The sequence below is a fragment of the Vanellus vanellus genome (genome assembly GCF_965231255.1).
Source record: "Vanellus vanellus genome assembly, chromosome: 32".
NCBI classification, from domain to species: Eukaryota; Metazoa; Chordata; class Aves; order Charadriiformes; family Charadriidae; genus Vanellus; species Vanellus vanellus.
This window is the reverse complement of record NC_138937.1, coordinates 75,848-91,548: the sequence shown is the minus strand read 5'-3', so window position 1 is coordinate 91,548 and position 15,701 is coordinate 75,848. Positions and strand designations below refer to the sequence as shown.

At 56.4% G+C, this 15,701-nt stretch overlaps 2 protein-coding genes across 2 annotated transcripts; one reads left to right on the top strand and one right to left on the bottom strand.

Annotated features, from left to right (window-relative positions):
• Positions 1–2,657: 2,657 nt before the first annotated feature.
• TRIM41 (tripartite motif containing 41) lies at positions 2,658–10,403 on the top strand. The gene is made up of 6 exons (XM_082496877.1): positions 2,658–3,705; positions 5,377–5,472; positions 5,895–6,125; positions 6,803–6,825; positions 7,526–7,653; positions 8,751–10,403. The coding sequence occupies exons 1-6, from the start codon at positions 2,767–2,769 to the stop codon at positions 9,266–9,268; spliced, it is 1,935 nt and encodes a 644-aa protein (XP_082353003.1). The 5' UTR covers positions 2,658–2,766; the 3' UTR covers positions 9,269–10,403.
• Positions 10,404–11,351: 948 nt separating this feature from the next.
• Positions 11,352–15,660, bottom strand: RACK1 (receptor for activated C kinase 1). The gene is made up of 8 exons (XM_082496869.1): positions 15,452–15,660; positions 14,418–14,589; positions 13,646–13,793; positions 13,208–13,303; positions 12,952–13,062; positions 12,363–12,503; positions 11,846–11,956; positions 11,352–11,485 (listed from the first exon to the last, which is right to left on the bottom strand). The coding sequence occupies exons 1-8, from the start codon at positions 15,558–15,560 to the stop codon at positions 11,420–11,422; spliced, it is 954 nt and encodes a 317-aa protein (XP_082352995.1). The 5' UTR covers positions 15,561–15,660; the 3' UTR covers positions 11,352–11,419.
• Positions 15,661–15,701: the final 41 nt, after the last annotated feature.

The following is a 15,701-nucleotide window of genomic DNA, read 5'->3' as shown; positions in this document are numbered from 1 at the left end:
CTTCTGACGTGGCCTCGGCCACCTCACTGGCCCCGTGGCTCGTCGCCGCTAATTTGAGTTCAAAAACCTCTAATTTAGGTGAGAAGACGCCGCTCTCCTCTTTTTCTTTTCCCGCCCCGTGGTCATAATTTTGGTACCCCGGTGTGGATGACTGAACTGTAAAATCACAGCAAGCCCTTTCCGTGAAGGCTAAAATGAAATTAAAAACAAAAAAAAAGAAAACAACGTTCTTTGCCATTTCTCACGACAATTTGGCCTCAGTTCAAGCTCTTTGGGGTCTCTCCAGAATTGCCTTTTTTTTTTTTTTTTTTATATCACCCGCGTCGCTGCTCCGGTGCTGCCGCTCTTGCTTTTCTCGGGCGTTGACTTTGAGCTCTTCTGCTGTAGGACTTCCCTAAATTATGGCTTAAAGAAAAAAAAAAATATCAAAAAGCAGAGAGGAAGAAAAAGGAAAAAAAAAACAAAAACAAAAAAAAAAAAAACACACAAGGAAATTAATGTAGAGGGGAAAAAAAAAAAGTGGCAGGGAGGGGAATTTGCGCTACAGCCCTTTCTGCTTCAAAAAGGGAACAAGAAATGGGATGAACGGGGCCCCGATTCCCTCTGTGATGGGAATTGGGCTCAGAAAACTTATCTAAAAGGAAAGGGGGGGGGGGGGGAGGGGGGAAAGGGCTGTGATGAAAACATATAAAAAGGGAAAATGACAGAAGAAGGGCCTCGATTAAAACATATAAAGGGAAATGAGCGGAAAAGGGCTACGATTAACATTTATATAGAGGGGAAGTGATGGAAGGAGGGCTGTGGCGCTCATCACAGGTTCCAGATTTTTTTCTTTCCCTTTTTTCCGCAAAAAAAAAACCAAACAAACAACCAAAACCAAAACCAAACCAAACCAAAACAAAAACAAAACAAAAACAACGAAAACAAACACACAACCCTTTGCTTTTCATAACAACCTGAAGAATTTGGGGGGGGTTGTGGCAGCCGCTTTCACGAGTGGGGTTGGGAGTGTCGTTTTGCGTCCCAGGGAAGGGGGAAATGTAATTTTTTTAAAAAAGAACGAGAGCAAAAGAGCGAAGCGCCCAACGTGGGGCTCGAACCCACGACCCTGAGATTAAGAGTCTCATGCTCTACCGACTGAGCTAGCCGGGCTGCTGATTTCGGGCTTTCTCTTCCTTACTCAGAACGGTCTCTGCAGCCCCCGGAAGCGCTGCGGGAGCCCGGAAAGATCGTGGGGGTTAACGGCACCGGGAACCGGGACCGGGACCCCGCGGGGACCCGGAGAACGACCGCTGCCCGGTTGGGGGGAGAATGAGCCTGGAGGGGGAGGATAAGGTTGAGGAGGGGGTGGTGGTGGGGGGGAAGCGTTTGTAAAAGTGGTTGTGTGAAGGTGGTGGATGGAAAAAATAAAAAAAAACAACACGAAATTGGGGTAAAAAGGAGAAAAAAAAAAAGGAAAATTAAGTGTTTCTGCCCGGTTTCGAACCGGGGACCTTTCGCGTGTGAGGCGAACGTGATAACCACTACACTACAGAAACGCGGTGGAACTGCGCGGCCCCCGCGGGGGCTACGGGTGCGGGGCGCGCTCCCGTGAGGCGGGTGGTGAGGGGCGGAGACCCCCCCCGGGGAGATCCGCGGCTGTGTGTGGGGGGGAGAGTCCGGTGGGGCAGCGAAAAAAAGAGAGATATTGGGTGGGGAAAGGTAAAAAAATATAAGCGCCGCAGGCGGGGCTCGAACCCGCGACCCTCAGACTAGGAGGCTCACGCTCTACCGACGGAGCTGGCCGCACCACAGGCGGCGCCCCGCCCACTCCTTCAGGCCCCGCCCCTAAACACCGGCTCGCCCCCTCCCCCCAGACCTCCAAGAGTAACGAGGTGGAGGGGTAGACAAGCCCTCCTGAGACCATAAAGACTACGAGGTCGCCTCGGCCCTCTCTCGCCGCTTCCCTCCGCGACAACGGGGCGACGCCGTTCCCGTTCGAGGCGGGTCCGGGGAGGGGAGGGGGGGAACGACGGCGGCGACAGCGCGGGGGACGGACCGGGGCCCGCTTCTGCTCACCCGGTAACTTAGCAACCCGCCGCCGTCGCCTGGCCCGCCCCTTCCGGTCAGGTGATGCTAAAGGGGCGGGGCTTGTTAAGGGGAGGCCGGAAAGCGGAAGCGGTACGGCGTTTCCCGTCTGTTGGCGGAGCTCGCACCATAGAGAGGAGTCGGCGGCGGGGGCGGGAGAAGGGGTAGAGCGTCTTGCCCCCGGGCCGGGGCCGGTGACGGGGCAGCGGCCTAGCGAGGGGAGGGCAGCTCCGGGCCCGGTTGGGTTGAGGTTGGGGCCGGGTCCGGCGGCGGGGGAGCGGTGAGGCCTAAAGCCCGGTCCTGCTGCCTGGGGGGCGGCTCGTTGTTTGGGCCTTAACCGGAGCCCGGTTAGGCCTTGGGGGTGTTGCAGGGTGGAGAGTGGGGCTAGGAGGGAGGGGAGGAACGGGGTCGGCTCCTGGTTCTGGGGGACGAAGGAGGGGGGTGTGAAGTGAAGGGTAGAGCAGTGCCCGGCCCTGGAGAGGGGGGGGAAAGGAGGGTGGGGGGTGAAAGGGGGAAAAAGCGGGGGCTGAAAGGGGAAAAAGGAGGGGGTGAAAGAGGAAGCAGCACCCCAAGGCTTCTAGTGGCACCTGGGAGGGGGACGGCCACCCTTCCAAGTCCGAGCTGGTGCCCACCCCAGCGTAGGAAGCACCAGGGGGGTCGAGGAAGAGGAGAATCAGCCCCACCCCCACTCCCTTCCTCATGGCGGCCACAGCGGTTTTAGGGGATGGAGTCCCCTCAGGGGGCTCCAGTGCGCGGCTGAACCCGGTGGAGACGCTGCAGGAGGAAGCCATTTGCGCCATCTGCTTGGACTATTTTGTGGACCCGGTTTCTATCGGTTGTGGGCACAACTTCTGCCGCGTCTGCATCTCGCAGCTGTGGGGCGGTGAGGCCGAGTATGAGGTGGCCCCGGGGGCGGCAGCGGCGGTGGGCGACGGAGAGGTGGGGATGGGTGACGTGCTGGAAGAGGATCTGGAGGATGAAGAGGATGAGCTGGATGAGGACGAGCTGGATGTGGAGCAGGAGGAGGAAGAGGAGGATGGTGGCGCAGAGGAGGAGGAGGAGGAAGACGACATGTGGAGCGAGGAAGAAGACGACACCGACCTGTGGGAGGATCCCGTGGAGGAGGACATGTGGGACGGTGGGGTTGGGGGAGAGCTTTACTTTGGGGATGAGGACTATGACGAGGACGTGATGGAGGAAGACGTGGAGGAAGAGGAGGAGGTGGAAGAGGAGGAAGAAGAGGTGCAGACGCCTCCTCCCCCTGTCCTGGCCGCACGGCCTCGACGCCTCCAGACCTTCACCTGCCCACAATGCCGAAAAACCTTTTTCCAGAGGAATTTCCGACCCAACCTTCAGCTGGCCAACATGGTGCAAATCATCCGCCAGCTGCACCCGCACCCCCAGCGTCTCGCGCCACCCACAGCCGGGCCCTCGGTTTCGGGAGCCACTGCAGGGGTACCGGGGGTTCTGGTAGCAGTAGGGGGTCAGGGGCCACCTAATTTGTGTGAGAAGCACCAGGAACCTCTCAAACTCTTCTGCGAGGTGGACGAACAGGCCATCTGCGTGGTGTGCAGGGAGTCGCGGAGCCACAAGCATCACAGCGTCGTCCCTCTCGAGGAGGTCGTGCAGGATTACAAGGTACGAAAGTTTCGGGGTTGGGATGTCGGGGTGGTTGGGTTTTTTTTGGGGGGGGGGGAGGGAAGAGAGAGCTGTCGGCGCTGGCAGGAGCCGACGGCGCGGGCTGGGTCGTGCTGGCGGCAGGCAGACGGCGTTGGGTGGTTGGAGACGGAGTACCGGTGGGTCTTGCCAGGCTGGTTCGGTGAGCGGAGAGGTTGGGGGGGGGGACGGGACACAAACGGGCTGCGTGGGTTGGGGTGCAGGAGGCCGGGAAGCCACGAAGCCGGCGGCTGGGGTGGTTTGGATGGGGAGGGTCTGGTTAACCGCAGGGAGGAAGGTTTGGGGACCGGGCGGTGACGGTAACGAAGGCAAAGCCGGCTGGATTGAGGACAAATCATCCCGCTGAGGAGCGGGTGAGCTCAGCTGGTCCCGCTGGGCTTGTTTTTGGTGAAATCCCTCCTTACAAAGCCTTTCCAGCCTTGCTCAGCTCAGGCGATAACTGCCTGAGGGTCTCCAGAGCCCGATCCCGAATCCCCAGTGGCAGAGACTCTTCGTTAGGGGTTTTAACGAGGCAGCTTTGCTGTCTCAAAGGCATCGCTTCCCAGTCGGATGTGTCTGGGGACCCTGAAATGAAGCCTGATGGGAGGACGAGGCTGATGGTCACCGAGCCCTTCAGGCTTCTGCTTACCCCATCTCTTGCGGCTTCGGTTTCTCCGCATGGTCATGCCTTAATTTTGGGGATTTTCTGGAATAAAAGGTTGGATTTTTTTTGGTTCCTTTAATATCCAGAGGCATCTTGGAGGAGTTGCTGCCGCTTGTGGTTGTGTCTCACCTCGTCTTCCCTCGCTGGAAGCTCTCCGGAGCTTTGGCCGTGGCTGATGTGTTGGCAGTTCCCATCGGAATTGGCATCTTTTGAGCCCCTCCAGATTTTTTTGGGGGGTTTTTGGTAGCTGGGAGGAGGTTTGGGGAGAAGGGAAGGGTGGTGACGGGGTGTCTCATCCGCGTGTTGGGCTGTTTCGTGGTGGACTGTTGGAGCGTGGCCGGCAGCGCTGTTTGCTCTTGGGTCGGCTCAGTCCGTTTTCCCCTTTCTTTTTCCATGGGAAAGGGGCTGCAAATAATTGAGGAGGCAGAAAAATTAATTTCTAAAGGGCAGAGCTGTTTGTGAAGGGCAGAGGGAGTGTCCTGGGAGGGCGGCAAGGCAGAAGCAGTTGTTTTTTTGGAAAGACCGAAGCTTATTCAGCGGAGAAAATCGCAGGTAGTGGTTTTGTCCTTGGCTTAAGCTGCTCTATGGCCACAGCTGCTACCGAAAGGCGCAGCCTGAAAGGGTGGTCTAAGCCCACCCGAAGTTTGTGCAGAATTTAGGAGTTCAGATCCTCCTCCAGGTCCTGATCCCACCCCAGCGGGACACGTACATGACGGCTCGAGCCCCGCATCAAACAATCTGTATTTGGTGACTGTGGATCCGGCGTCTCTGGACGTTCCCTGATCCGAGTGGGGCAGGATTATTTTATTTTTTATTTTTTATTTTTTTTAGCTTTTTAATTAAAACAGGCTCCCGCTTACAGAAAGCGGTCTGAAATCCAGGCAGGAGGTTTTGTTCTCAGCCCTGCCATGGCGTTAGGGACAGAAAGAGGAGAGGAAGGAGGGGATTGCCTGAGTCAGGGATGCCTGAGATGTGTTTCTTTCTCTCAGAACAAACTCCAGAGCCACCTGGAGCCGCTGAAGAAGAAGCTGGATGCGGTCCTGAAGCAGAAATCCAACGAGGAGGAGAAAATCACGGAGCTGAGGGTAAGAGCCGGCCGCTCCTGGCACCGTGGGGGATCCTGCGCCTGATTCCTTTCCACGCTTACTCGTTTCCCGCTTCTCTCTCTCCCACCTTTCACCCTGCCAAAAAATATCAATGTCATGATGAAATGTCGTCGCTGGGAGTGTTTCTTGGCCCGGAGTCTGGTGAGGGGGGGGATGAGCAGGAAAGCTTTTTCCCCACTCTGCCTCGTGGGTTTGAGCTCTCAGGGAGGCGTTGCGGTCCCTTCGCTGCCATCGTTGGGATCTCATGGGCTGGAAGCCGTTTCCCTGCTGAACTCGAGCTTAATTAAGGAGGGGTTTGTGCCCGAATGTGTCGTGGGAATTGGTAGAGAAGACAGTGATGTTCCTTTGGGTCTGCTGCTCAAGCGAAGGATGCCTTTCCCTCCCTCTTCCCTGCTCCGCAGGACAAGATGAAGCTGGAGATTAAGGAATTCGAGTCGGATTTCGAGGTGCTGCACCAGTTCCTCATCGGGGAGCAGGTCCTGCTCTTGCACCAGCTGGAGGAACGCTATGAGAGCTTGTTGGCCCGTCAGAGCAGCAACATCAGCCAGCTGGAAGAGCAGAGCGCCGCCCTCAGCCGCCTCATCGCCGAGGCGGAGGACAAGAGCAAACAGGACGGGCTGCAACTGCTCAAGGTCTTTTGGGGTTTATTTTTCTGGGATGGGAAGAGGGGAAAGTCGCGATCAGGGAGATCCCGGGAGGAAAGCAGAGCCGGGCAAGGCCTCTCCCAGATGGGTTTTGTTTTTTTTTTGAACTTTCCCAACGAGCTGTAAACTCAAATGATTCACCTCGTTGATCTCCGGACCGTCAACCTTCGCTCAGCTCCGCGCCGGCACCTGTAGGAACTCTGGCCCTGCTTTATGGCCAGGAGATAACGTTAGCGGTGGGAATTAAAACGGAGCTGCCAAGAGGGAACCGGACTTTGCTTCAAAAAGGGTCTTCCTCGTGGGAGTGTGTCCTTCCCTGAGGGCTCAATTCGTTCCCCCTCCGGTCAGGGATCCCACAATGCCCCTGGGACCACAGAACGGGGGGAAAAACGGGATACCCCGAGAGATTTGGGGGCCTCTATTAGCGGGGAAAAGCCTCCGCCAAGGGGTGAATCCGTGGAATATGGTGGGATATTCCCATCGCCTGACGGTGGGAGGGGACTCATCCTGCCCCTTGGCTTGTTAAGCCGTGGCCGTGAAGAGATTAAGCGTGATTTAAGCCGTTAAGATTTAGCGTGAGTCCCGGTGGGATTTGCCTCGGTCCTCTCTAATCTTTTCTTTCTCTTTCTCCCCGCTTCCCACCTGGCTGCCGCCTCCTTTCGCAGGACATCAAAGGCACTTTTATCAGGTCAGTGACTCTTTAGCGGCATCTTCTCGCTGCAAAACAGTGTTTTGTGGGGTAAAAAAAAAAAAAAAAAATCCCCAAAAGATGAGCTTTTGTTTTAAACGCCGTGCGGTGGGCGCTTTTCCAGGTTGGGGGGGGTAACCACCGGGGAAAGTTGGGTTATGGCCGGTGTCAAAACTGAACGTGAGGGTGGGAACTCCTCCCTGACGGCCCAAGTTGGGTAGAAACGGGATGTTTTTCTTTTTTGGGGGGTGATTGGGGACGTACGGGAGAAGAGAAACGCTGGGAAGAGATCTCGGAGTCCCTCGTGGCACCTGGCGGCTGCTTTTTGGGAGCAGAGCTGGGTGTGCTCATGCCCTGGCGAAGCAGGAACAGGAGATCTGGAGGGATCTTTGTTTTTTCCCTCCCCTGTCTTTAAATCGGGACAAGCAGCCGCGCTCCGAAATCCGCCGGTGGGTAACGGGGCCGTGCCGGAGCACGGCCGGACCATCCCTGGCGCAGGGTGGACGCAGCTCCATCCCTCCCCGAGATTCGGCTGTCGAGACAGGGTGGGAACCGCCGGCTGTACCAGCGTAACCAGTTTGGCCGATCTCTTCCCCGCTGTGGGTTTTCTGGCTGTGTTCGGCGCATCCAGTTTCTCCTCGTGCTGAATCCCCACTTTTTTTGTTTTGGTTTGGTTTGATTATTTTTTTTTTTCTGGCAGATGCGAAAACATCAAATTCCAGGAGCCTGAGATGGTACCAGTGGACGTGGGGAAAAAATATCGCAACTATTTCCTGCAGGACGTAGTGATGAGGAAGATGGAGAAAGTCTTCAGCAAAGTCCCTCAGGGTGAGCGAGACGCGGCTCTTCTGCCCAAAGAGCTTCTCGGGGAGGTCCTGGGGAATGGGCACCGATCCTTTTCCTCTCCAGCTCTGCTTTCCTGGATTTCGCACCCCCTTTTTTTTTTTTTTTTTTTTTCCAGCCAGCCCCCTCAACGCCATCCTCTCCTCCTCTTCCTCCCCACGCCTCGCTCCCTCCTCTCATCCAGATTCTCCCCAAATGTGGCTGCCGCCTCTTCCCACCCACACCTCCCCCCCAAAAGCAGAGCCGGATCTGGAGCTGCTGACGGCTCAGAGTGGGGCTGGGGCCGATCCCAGAGTTAGGAGAAATTTGGGGGATAAAGGAGTTAAACTGGAGGGGGTTAAAGGAGTTAAAAGAAGAATGTGGGGGTTAAAGAAGCTGAAGGAAGAAATTTGGGGGATTAGAGGAGTTAGATTGGGGGGTGAAAGGAGTTGAGAATTTAAGGGGGGTGAAAGGGGTTGGAAGGAGAACTTTGGGGGGTGGAAGGAGTTGGAGAACTTTGGGGGGGTTGGAAGGAGTTGGAGAACTTTGGGGGGGTTGGAAGGAGTTGGAGAACTTTGGGGGGGTTGGAAGGAGTTGGAGAACTTTGGGGGGGTTGGAAGGAGTTGGAGAACTTTGGGGGGGTTGGAAGGAGTTGGAGAACTTTGGGGGGGTTGGAAGGAGTTGGAGAACTTTGGGGGGGTTGGAAGGAGTTGGAGAACTTTGGGGGGGTTGGAAGGAGTTGGAGAACTTTGGGGGGGTTGGAAGGAGTTAAATTGGGGTGAAGAGTTGAGAGAAGAAATTGGGGGGTGAAAGGAGTTAAATTGGGGTGAAGAGTTGAGAGAAGAAATTGGGGGGTGAAAGGAGTTGAGGAGAGAAATTTGGGGGGGTTGAAAGGAGTTAAATTGGGGGATGTAAAGAGGTTTAACCATCCCAGCCAAAACCAGTACAGACCGGCGGCGGAGGCTGTCAGTCACGGTAGCCACCGGTGCTGCAGGGTCCACACGTGGGTGAGGATTTAGGAACTAAAATAAGGGGGGAAGAACCTTGGGATTGGGATCAGGAGGTGACCGACGACCCCCTAACGTCCCCGTCTCCCCTTCCAGCCGACATCACCCTGGACCCCGACACAGCCCACCCTCGCCTGAGCCTCTCCCTGGACCGCCGCAGCGTCAAACTGGGCGAACGCCGCCAGGATCTGCCGGACAACCCCAAACGTTTCGATTCGGATTACTGCGTGTTGGGTTCCCAGGGTTTCACCGCCGGTCGGCATTACTGGGAGGTCGAGGTAGGAGGCCGGCGAGGTTGGGCGGTGGGAGCAGCTCGCGAAACGGCACGTCGCAAAGAAAAAACCATGGGGCCTCACCAAAAACGAGAAATTTGGTGCGTGGGCACCAACGGGAAGAAGTACCAGGCGTTGACGGCCACCGAGCAGACGTCCCTGTCGCCCGGCGAACGACCCCGGCGCTTCGGCGTCTACCTGGACTACGAACGGGGCCAACTCTGCTTCTACAACGCCGAGAGCATGACCCACATCCACACCTTCAACGCTTCCTTCCACGAGCGCATCTTCCCTTTCTTTCGTATCTTAGCCAAGGGCACCCGCATCAAAATCTGCGCCTGACCGCTCATCCCGCGCCGGATCCGGGATCCGGCTTTGCACACGCGGCCGCGCTCTTTATTTTGGGGTTTTATTTCTTCCCCCTTTCGGATCCCGTTTCGGGATCCGACGCTGCACTTGTTGTCTTCTTGCACCTGCTTGCTCACGAGGCCTCTTCTCCTCCACCTCCCGTCCTCCTGCCACCTCCTCCTCGGGGAATCTCGCCACCGAACCGACGCTGGGTTTGGTTGGAATAGCAAAGAATCCGCCTCGGAGGTGTTTTGTTTTGTTTTGGTTTTTTTTTTTTTTCACTTTGGCTCTTCCTCCTCTTCCCAAAGCCGAGTCGATGCCTCAATTTTCCAGCGCGTTCTCCTCCCTGTTTAGTTTTGAGGTGCATCTCGGCTCTTTTTCGGAAGCTCCCGGGGCGGGGAGATCTGTACGGCGAGGAGCGAGCACTCTTGGCTTCTTGAAATCCCACCGTCTTTCCAAAAATCATCCAAAATCATCAGCTTTCGTCTCCCGGGTTGCGCCAAGGTTGCCTGGATTTCTTGGGATTCACCTTCCCAGCATCTTCAGACCCCAGCTGGTGTTCGGACCCGGCGTCAAACCCGCTTTGACCTGCCATCTTCTCCTTCCCCGTCATTTTTTTTGGGGGGGGGTGGTTCAGATCTCCCTAAGCCCCCCTCCCCCCCACCCCCAGTTCCATTTCTTGTGGGTCTGGCACTTTATTTGGGGCCGAGGAGGGTGCAAAAGAACCGGTTTCCTCCTCCGGAGCCGGCGCGTTTCCAGCCACGGAGGTAAAATCCGGCCTCTCGTTTTCCCTTTGCAGCTTGAGAGCTCTCCGAGATGGGGATATTTATTTTCTCTCCCCTTTTTGGTTGATTTTTTTTTTTATTATTATTTGTTTTTTTTCTCCTCGGCTACTGTCGAGTTTCCAGCTGAATCCTGTCCCACTCGAGAGAGACTCTGACCGCACCGGTTGTGTTTTATTCTTCTTTTTTTTTTTTTTTTTTGTTGGTGGATTGGTATATTATTATTTTTTTTTTTTCCTGTTGGCATTACAGAGCTAGTTCAAAATATTTTTGGCTAAAACGAGAATTAAATGGAGATTTAGTTTTATGAAATGTCAAGAAAATAATAATAATAATAATAATAAAGATTAAGGTTGTAAACCCCCGAGTCTCTCATTTATTGTGATCCCGGTGGAAGTCGGGAAGAACCAGGAGCTGTTTCCAAACGAGTTTGGCTTTAACACGCTGGAATCGGGGTCCGCATCTCCCCCGGCTTTGCTGTTACCAAATCATCCCGGTAAAAAGATGCAGTTTTAAAACCTCGCCTCGTTAAATCTTGACCTAATCTCTCCTAATTGGCTTACGTCGGGCTCAGAGCCGCGTGTCCGTACCCCTTTCCCAAAGCAGCCGACTCGCTCTTATCCGCGGGCAACGGCCGAAGCGGTGTCAACTGAGGGTCCAAAGTCCCTTCCAGCTCAGCGACACGGCAGGCCAGCAAAAAGCCAAAAAAAAATCCTAAATTTATAGAAAATGGCTTTTTTTTTTTTGTGCGTGGACTGGGGACCCGCTGGGTTGAAAAATTGGATGTTAAAACCTCTCCTTGTTAACAGCTCTGAAAACCCCCAGTGGGCACCGCTGCTTCTGAAATTTTACCTATTTTTCTGGGTTTTCTTGGGAATTGTTTTTGGTTTTTTTCCCCCCAGGTCTTTCCCGGAGACACCACACGTGGGAGGAGAAACAGAGTCCCTCGTTAGCCAGAAGGTCAACGATCTTCCAAGTCCTATCACCTGCGATCACGTCAGTATTTCCCTCCGCTATTATTTTTCTGCATTTCTGGGTTTTTATCTCTCGTGATTGTCAAAGTTCTGCTGGTGACCCCCATCCTCGCCCCCAAGCCCCATCCCACCGTGATGTCCCCAACCTCGGGACAACATCTCATGGACGTAAAAAGCCCTCCCCGTCAGGGATGTTGGGTTCTTCCCTCTCCCTTAAGGTTCCTGATCCACGTCCAGCTGGAGTAAATCTCCAAGCCCAGATCTTCCATGAACCTCCAGGTTGTGGGATGACCCAACAGTGGACACGAGGTGGCCACGAGCTTGATAAGAGCGCTTTTTTTTTATTGATTTTTGTACACAAAATCGGTGTTTTTCTCGCTACCGCGTCCTCATCTGGTCCCGATGGTGACTTGCCACACCCGGACGAGGTTATCTGTGTAGCCGGCGAACAGGGTCTGCGGAGAGAAACAAGAGTCGGGTCACAAGAAGGGGTTGGACGGCCACCAAGGTGGGACCTTGGGACACGAGGACATGGGACTGTGGTCCTCAGGGAGGCAAATCCCAAAGCAGAGAGGGACCGCGATCGGCCCCAGGTGTTGGGGAGGTAAAGGGTAAGAGCTGGAAGGTTGAGGAGGGACCCAGGGGAGGAAGGCACCCAAGGGAAGTTCTCAGCCTTGTTGGCAGAGATGGCTCCAGGAGTGGAGCTTGAGCGTCATTATGGTCCCTATGCTCCCAGAGAAGCAGGAGGGTCCCCAGAATCCTCGTCCCCACCCAGGGCTGGGACACTGGGACAGGGAGAAGGGGATGGTTTTTACCTGCCCGTCTGCGGACCAGGCCAGGGAAGTGCACTGGGGCGGTTCAGCTTTGCTGCTGGTGCTGATCACCTCCTGCTTCAGCTCGTCCACGATGATTTTGCCTTCCAGGTCCTGCAGGAGAGTAGAATATGAAGGAACGAGGGGTCCCGCAAGGAGACTACCGCGACTGAATCCAACCCAACGCCATTGAAGGAGCACAGGATCGCTCAGAAACAGCCTCTGGGTTTCCGCACAGAGATGTTCTCAGATGGCATCAAAGTGTTTCATCACAGCGTGGTGGCTCTGCCCTACAGCCACCATAACCCTCCTCAGCCAGAGGACAAGGCCACAGGCACCGGACCCACCCTGGTGGGGACACTCATCCAGGAGAGCTCCTCCTCTAAGATCTGTCATCCAAAGTGAGATCTCGATCCCACTCCAAACCCGGGAAAACCCAAAAGCTGAAGGAAGCGGATCTCCTGGAAGAACCCTACCCAGATGGGGACAGAGAGGGGCTGAGGACCCAGCGGTGACATACCCAGATCTTGATGCTGGGTCCGGTGGCAGCACAGAGCCAGTAACGGTTGGGGCTGAAGCACAGAGCATTGATGATGTCTCCTCCGTCCAAGGTGTAGAGGTGTTTGCCTTCATTCAGGTCCCACAGCATGGCCTGGCCGTCCTGCGGGGCAGAAGATGCGAGTCAGAGCAAACTCCAACACTCGCCGGCCCTGAGGAGGCCCTCGCCCGCCCCAAGGAGCTCCCAAAAAGGTCCTTGCCTGCCCCGAGGAGGCCCTCGCCAAACCCCACCACAGTTAATCTGGAGCATTGTGCCACAAACCAGCACAAATACAGAAAAGTTGAAGGACACAGCAAGAAAAATCAAAAGAAAACCAATCAAAGGCCAAAATAGAAGAGCTAAAGAAGGTCCCTGGAGGTGGGGGAGCACCTCTGCCGTTGTCTTCCCTCTTAAGACCATCAGGTCAGGCCAGATCTTTGGGCCGTTACCACCCCGCTCAACCCGTGATGGAGGTGTGGAGCGCACTCCAAGCGTGGTAGACCCCAAAACAAGCTGGATCTGCTGGTAGGACACCGAGATCTCGTCTTGCGGCCTCAGCTGTGAGACGTACCTTGCCACCGGAGGCACACAGGGAGCCGTCGGGGGAGACGGTCACTGTGTTCAGGTAGCCCGTGTGCCCGATGTGGTTGGTCTTCAGCTTGCAGTTAGCCAAATTCCAAACCTGGGTGGGGAAAAACACGGGGAGGGGGGCAGAAGAAAAGAGGGTTAAACGCTGCTGCTGCCCCCCAAATCTGGGGATATCGGGGCGGGGGGAAAACCCTTCCCCGGAGTACCGTGGCTGCTGGAATGAGCCAATGCCACCTCACCTTCACCAGCTTGTCCCAGCCGCAGGAGACGATGATGGGGTTGCTGCTGTTCGGGGAGAAACGCACGCACGACACCCATTCCGAGTGACTCTCGTCCTGGGGAAGAGGAACGACGCTGGGTTCACGGCGAGGAAAAGAGGCCGGGTCTTCCCCACCCCGTCCACGAGGCGCTGCAAGATCAGACCTGCCGCATCCCATCGTTCCGAAGCTTTCTCAGGTCTCCCCTCCTCGTTCCCCCATCCCTCATAATTGCAGGACTTGTCCTCACACCCTCCCCAGGGAGAAGTCAGGAAGGAACATCTCACTCCTAATCATCAGGATGGGGCTTGGAGACCTGGATTTCCCATCAGAAGCGGTGGGAGTGGACCTAAAACCGAGTCCACGGAGGTCCTTTCTCATGGAGGTGCGATTTGGAAGCCCACCTTGCCCCGTGCTCACCTGCACCGTGTACTTGCAGACTCCCAAGGTGTTCCAGAGCTTGATGGTCTTGTCCCTGGAGCCCGAAACGATCTGGCGGTTGTCGGAGGAGAAGGCCACGCTCAGGACATCCTTGGTGTGGCCCACAAAGCGACGGGTGGTGGTGCCGCTGTGGGAAGACAACAGGAGATGTCACATGTAAACTCTGCCAGGGAGGAGGGGGGAGAAAAATTCAAATATTTTGGAGGGGAAAAAAAAAATATAATAATCACAGAGTGGCCTACGAAAGGGTAAGGAGTGATGGTTCCCGTTCTCCTCCCAAAGAACAACTTTGGAGAAGGATTGGGGGAATCGTGATGAGTTTGGCCCACGTGCACGCCTGGCTCTGCAAATCCCGACCCTCTTCTCCTGGTTGTACCAATCCAGCTTAAAATAACCGCGAAAGAAGAGCCTGAGCCCACCCCCCTCTGCTTCTCTCCCATCATAATTGCAGGACGTGTCTTCAGACCCCGGAGGATCTGCAGATTTTGCATCAGGTCTAATCATAGGGAGAGGGAGCGGAGGAAGAGCAGCAAAAACACCCCAATTCCCACTTCTGTCAAAAATTGTGGCACCGGTCGTGGGGAAAACAACCCACCCCCCCGCTGGGATTTCTCTTTCAAGCCAAGAACAAATCATCCCGGTTTCAAGGTGCGTTGGGTGACCTCAGCCCTTCTCCCAGCACCCCAAGAAAGCAGAGAGACACGCTACGCCCCCACCACCACCCCAAAACACCCTCGTCCCCGTGGCTCACGTGGTGAGGTCCCAGAGGCGCAGGGTGCCGTCCCAGGAACCCGAGAGCGCAAACTGCCCGTCGGAGGAGATGACCACGTCGCTGACGAAGTGCGAGTGACCACGCAGAGCTCGCTGGGGGATCCCATAGTTGGTCTCGTCGCGGGTCAGCTTCCACATGATGATGGTTTTATCTGGACAGGGGGAGGCAGGGAGATGAGGTCGGGGGGGGATGGCAGCTCTCTCCCCAGCCCATCCTTCTCGCCCGTGGGAGCAGGGTCCCCTAGATCATGGTCTCCCCTTCCTCCCTCTCTCCTCTGAAGTCCTACAGCCTTCCCTGTCCCTCACCCTTCTGGGCTCATGCTCTCCCATTGCCCCTGACGGGTCTCCCTGGGTCCCCTAGATCATGGTCTCCCCTTCCTCCTTCTCTTCTCCCAAGCCCCACAGTTTTCCCTGTCCCTCTCCCCTCCGGGCTCATGGGTCTCCCCTTGTCCCTCTCCCCCTGATGGGTCTCCCTGGGTCCCCTAGATCATGGTCTCTCCTCCCGAACCACACAGCCTTCCCTGGCTCTCTGGGCTCATGGTCTCCCATTGCCTCTCTATCCGATGGGTCTCCCTGGATCCCCTAGACTAAGGTCTCCCCTCCCTCCTCCCAAGCCTTCCCTGCCCCCCTCCTCTCCAGGTTCATGGTCTTCCCTTCCTCCTTCTCTCCTCTAAAGCCCCACGGCCTTCCCTGTCCCTCTCCCCTCCGGGCTCATGGTCTTCCCTTGCCCCCTCTCCCCTGTGATGGGTCTCCCTAAATCATGGTCTCCCCTTCCTCCTTCTCTCCTCTAAAGCCCCACGGCCTTCCCTGTCCCTCTCCCCTCCGGGCTCATGGTCTTCCCTTGCCCATTCTCCCCCCTCCCTCGACTTATGGCCTCTCCCTGCTCCTCTCCTCCGCCGGGCCAATGGTCTCCCCCCTCCCCGGGCCGATGGTCTCCTCCTGACCCCCCCCCTTTTCCCCTCCCGATGGTCTCCCCCGACCCCATCCCCCGCCCCGGTCGGGTGCGGCCCTCACCGCGCGAGGCGGAGAGAATCATGTCCGGGAACTGCGGCGTAGTGGCGATCTGAGTCACCCAGCCGTTGTGGCCCTTCAGGGTGCCCCGCAGGGTCATCTGCTCCGTCATGGCGGCGGCGGGGCGGGAGGATGGCGGCGGATTCAACGGAGGCCACGGGCCGGTCCCCTCCGGCCGCCCACAGCAGCCGCCAGCGCGGGGAGAGGAAAGAGGCCGAGGCGGCTTCCGGCGGAAGCGGAAATAGCGTCGGAG

Bases quoted from the DNA above. Each gene is read 5' to 3' on its own strand.
- TRIM41 (XM_082496877.1), top strand. From the start codon at position 2,767: ATGGCGGCCACAGCGGTTTTAGGGGATGGAGTCCCCTCAGGGGGCTCC. The intron at 5,473-5,894 runs GTAAGAGCCGGC...CCTGCTCCGCAG, and splicing joins AGAAAATCACGGAGCTGAGG to GACAAGATGAAGCTGGAGAT. The intron at 7,654-8,750 runs GTGAGCGAGACG...CTCCCCTTCCAG, and splicing joins CTTCAGCAAAGTCCCTCAGG to CCGACATCACCCTGGACCCC.
- RACK1 (XM_082496869.1), bottom strand. From the start codon at position 15,560: ATGACGGAGCAGATGACCCTGCGGGGCACCCTGAAGGGCCACAACGGC. The intron at 14,590-15,451 runs GTGAGGGCCGCA...CCCCCTGTCCAG, and splicing joins GATTCTCTCCGCCTCGCGCG to ATAAAACCATCATCATGTGG. The intron at 13,794-14,417 runs GTGAGCCACGGG...GTCTTCCCACAG, and splicing joins CGCCTCTGGGACCTCACCAC to CGGCACCACCACCCGTCGCT.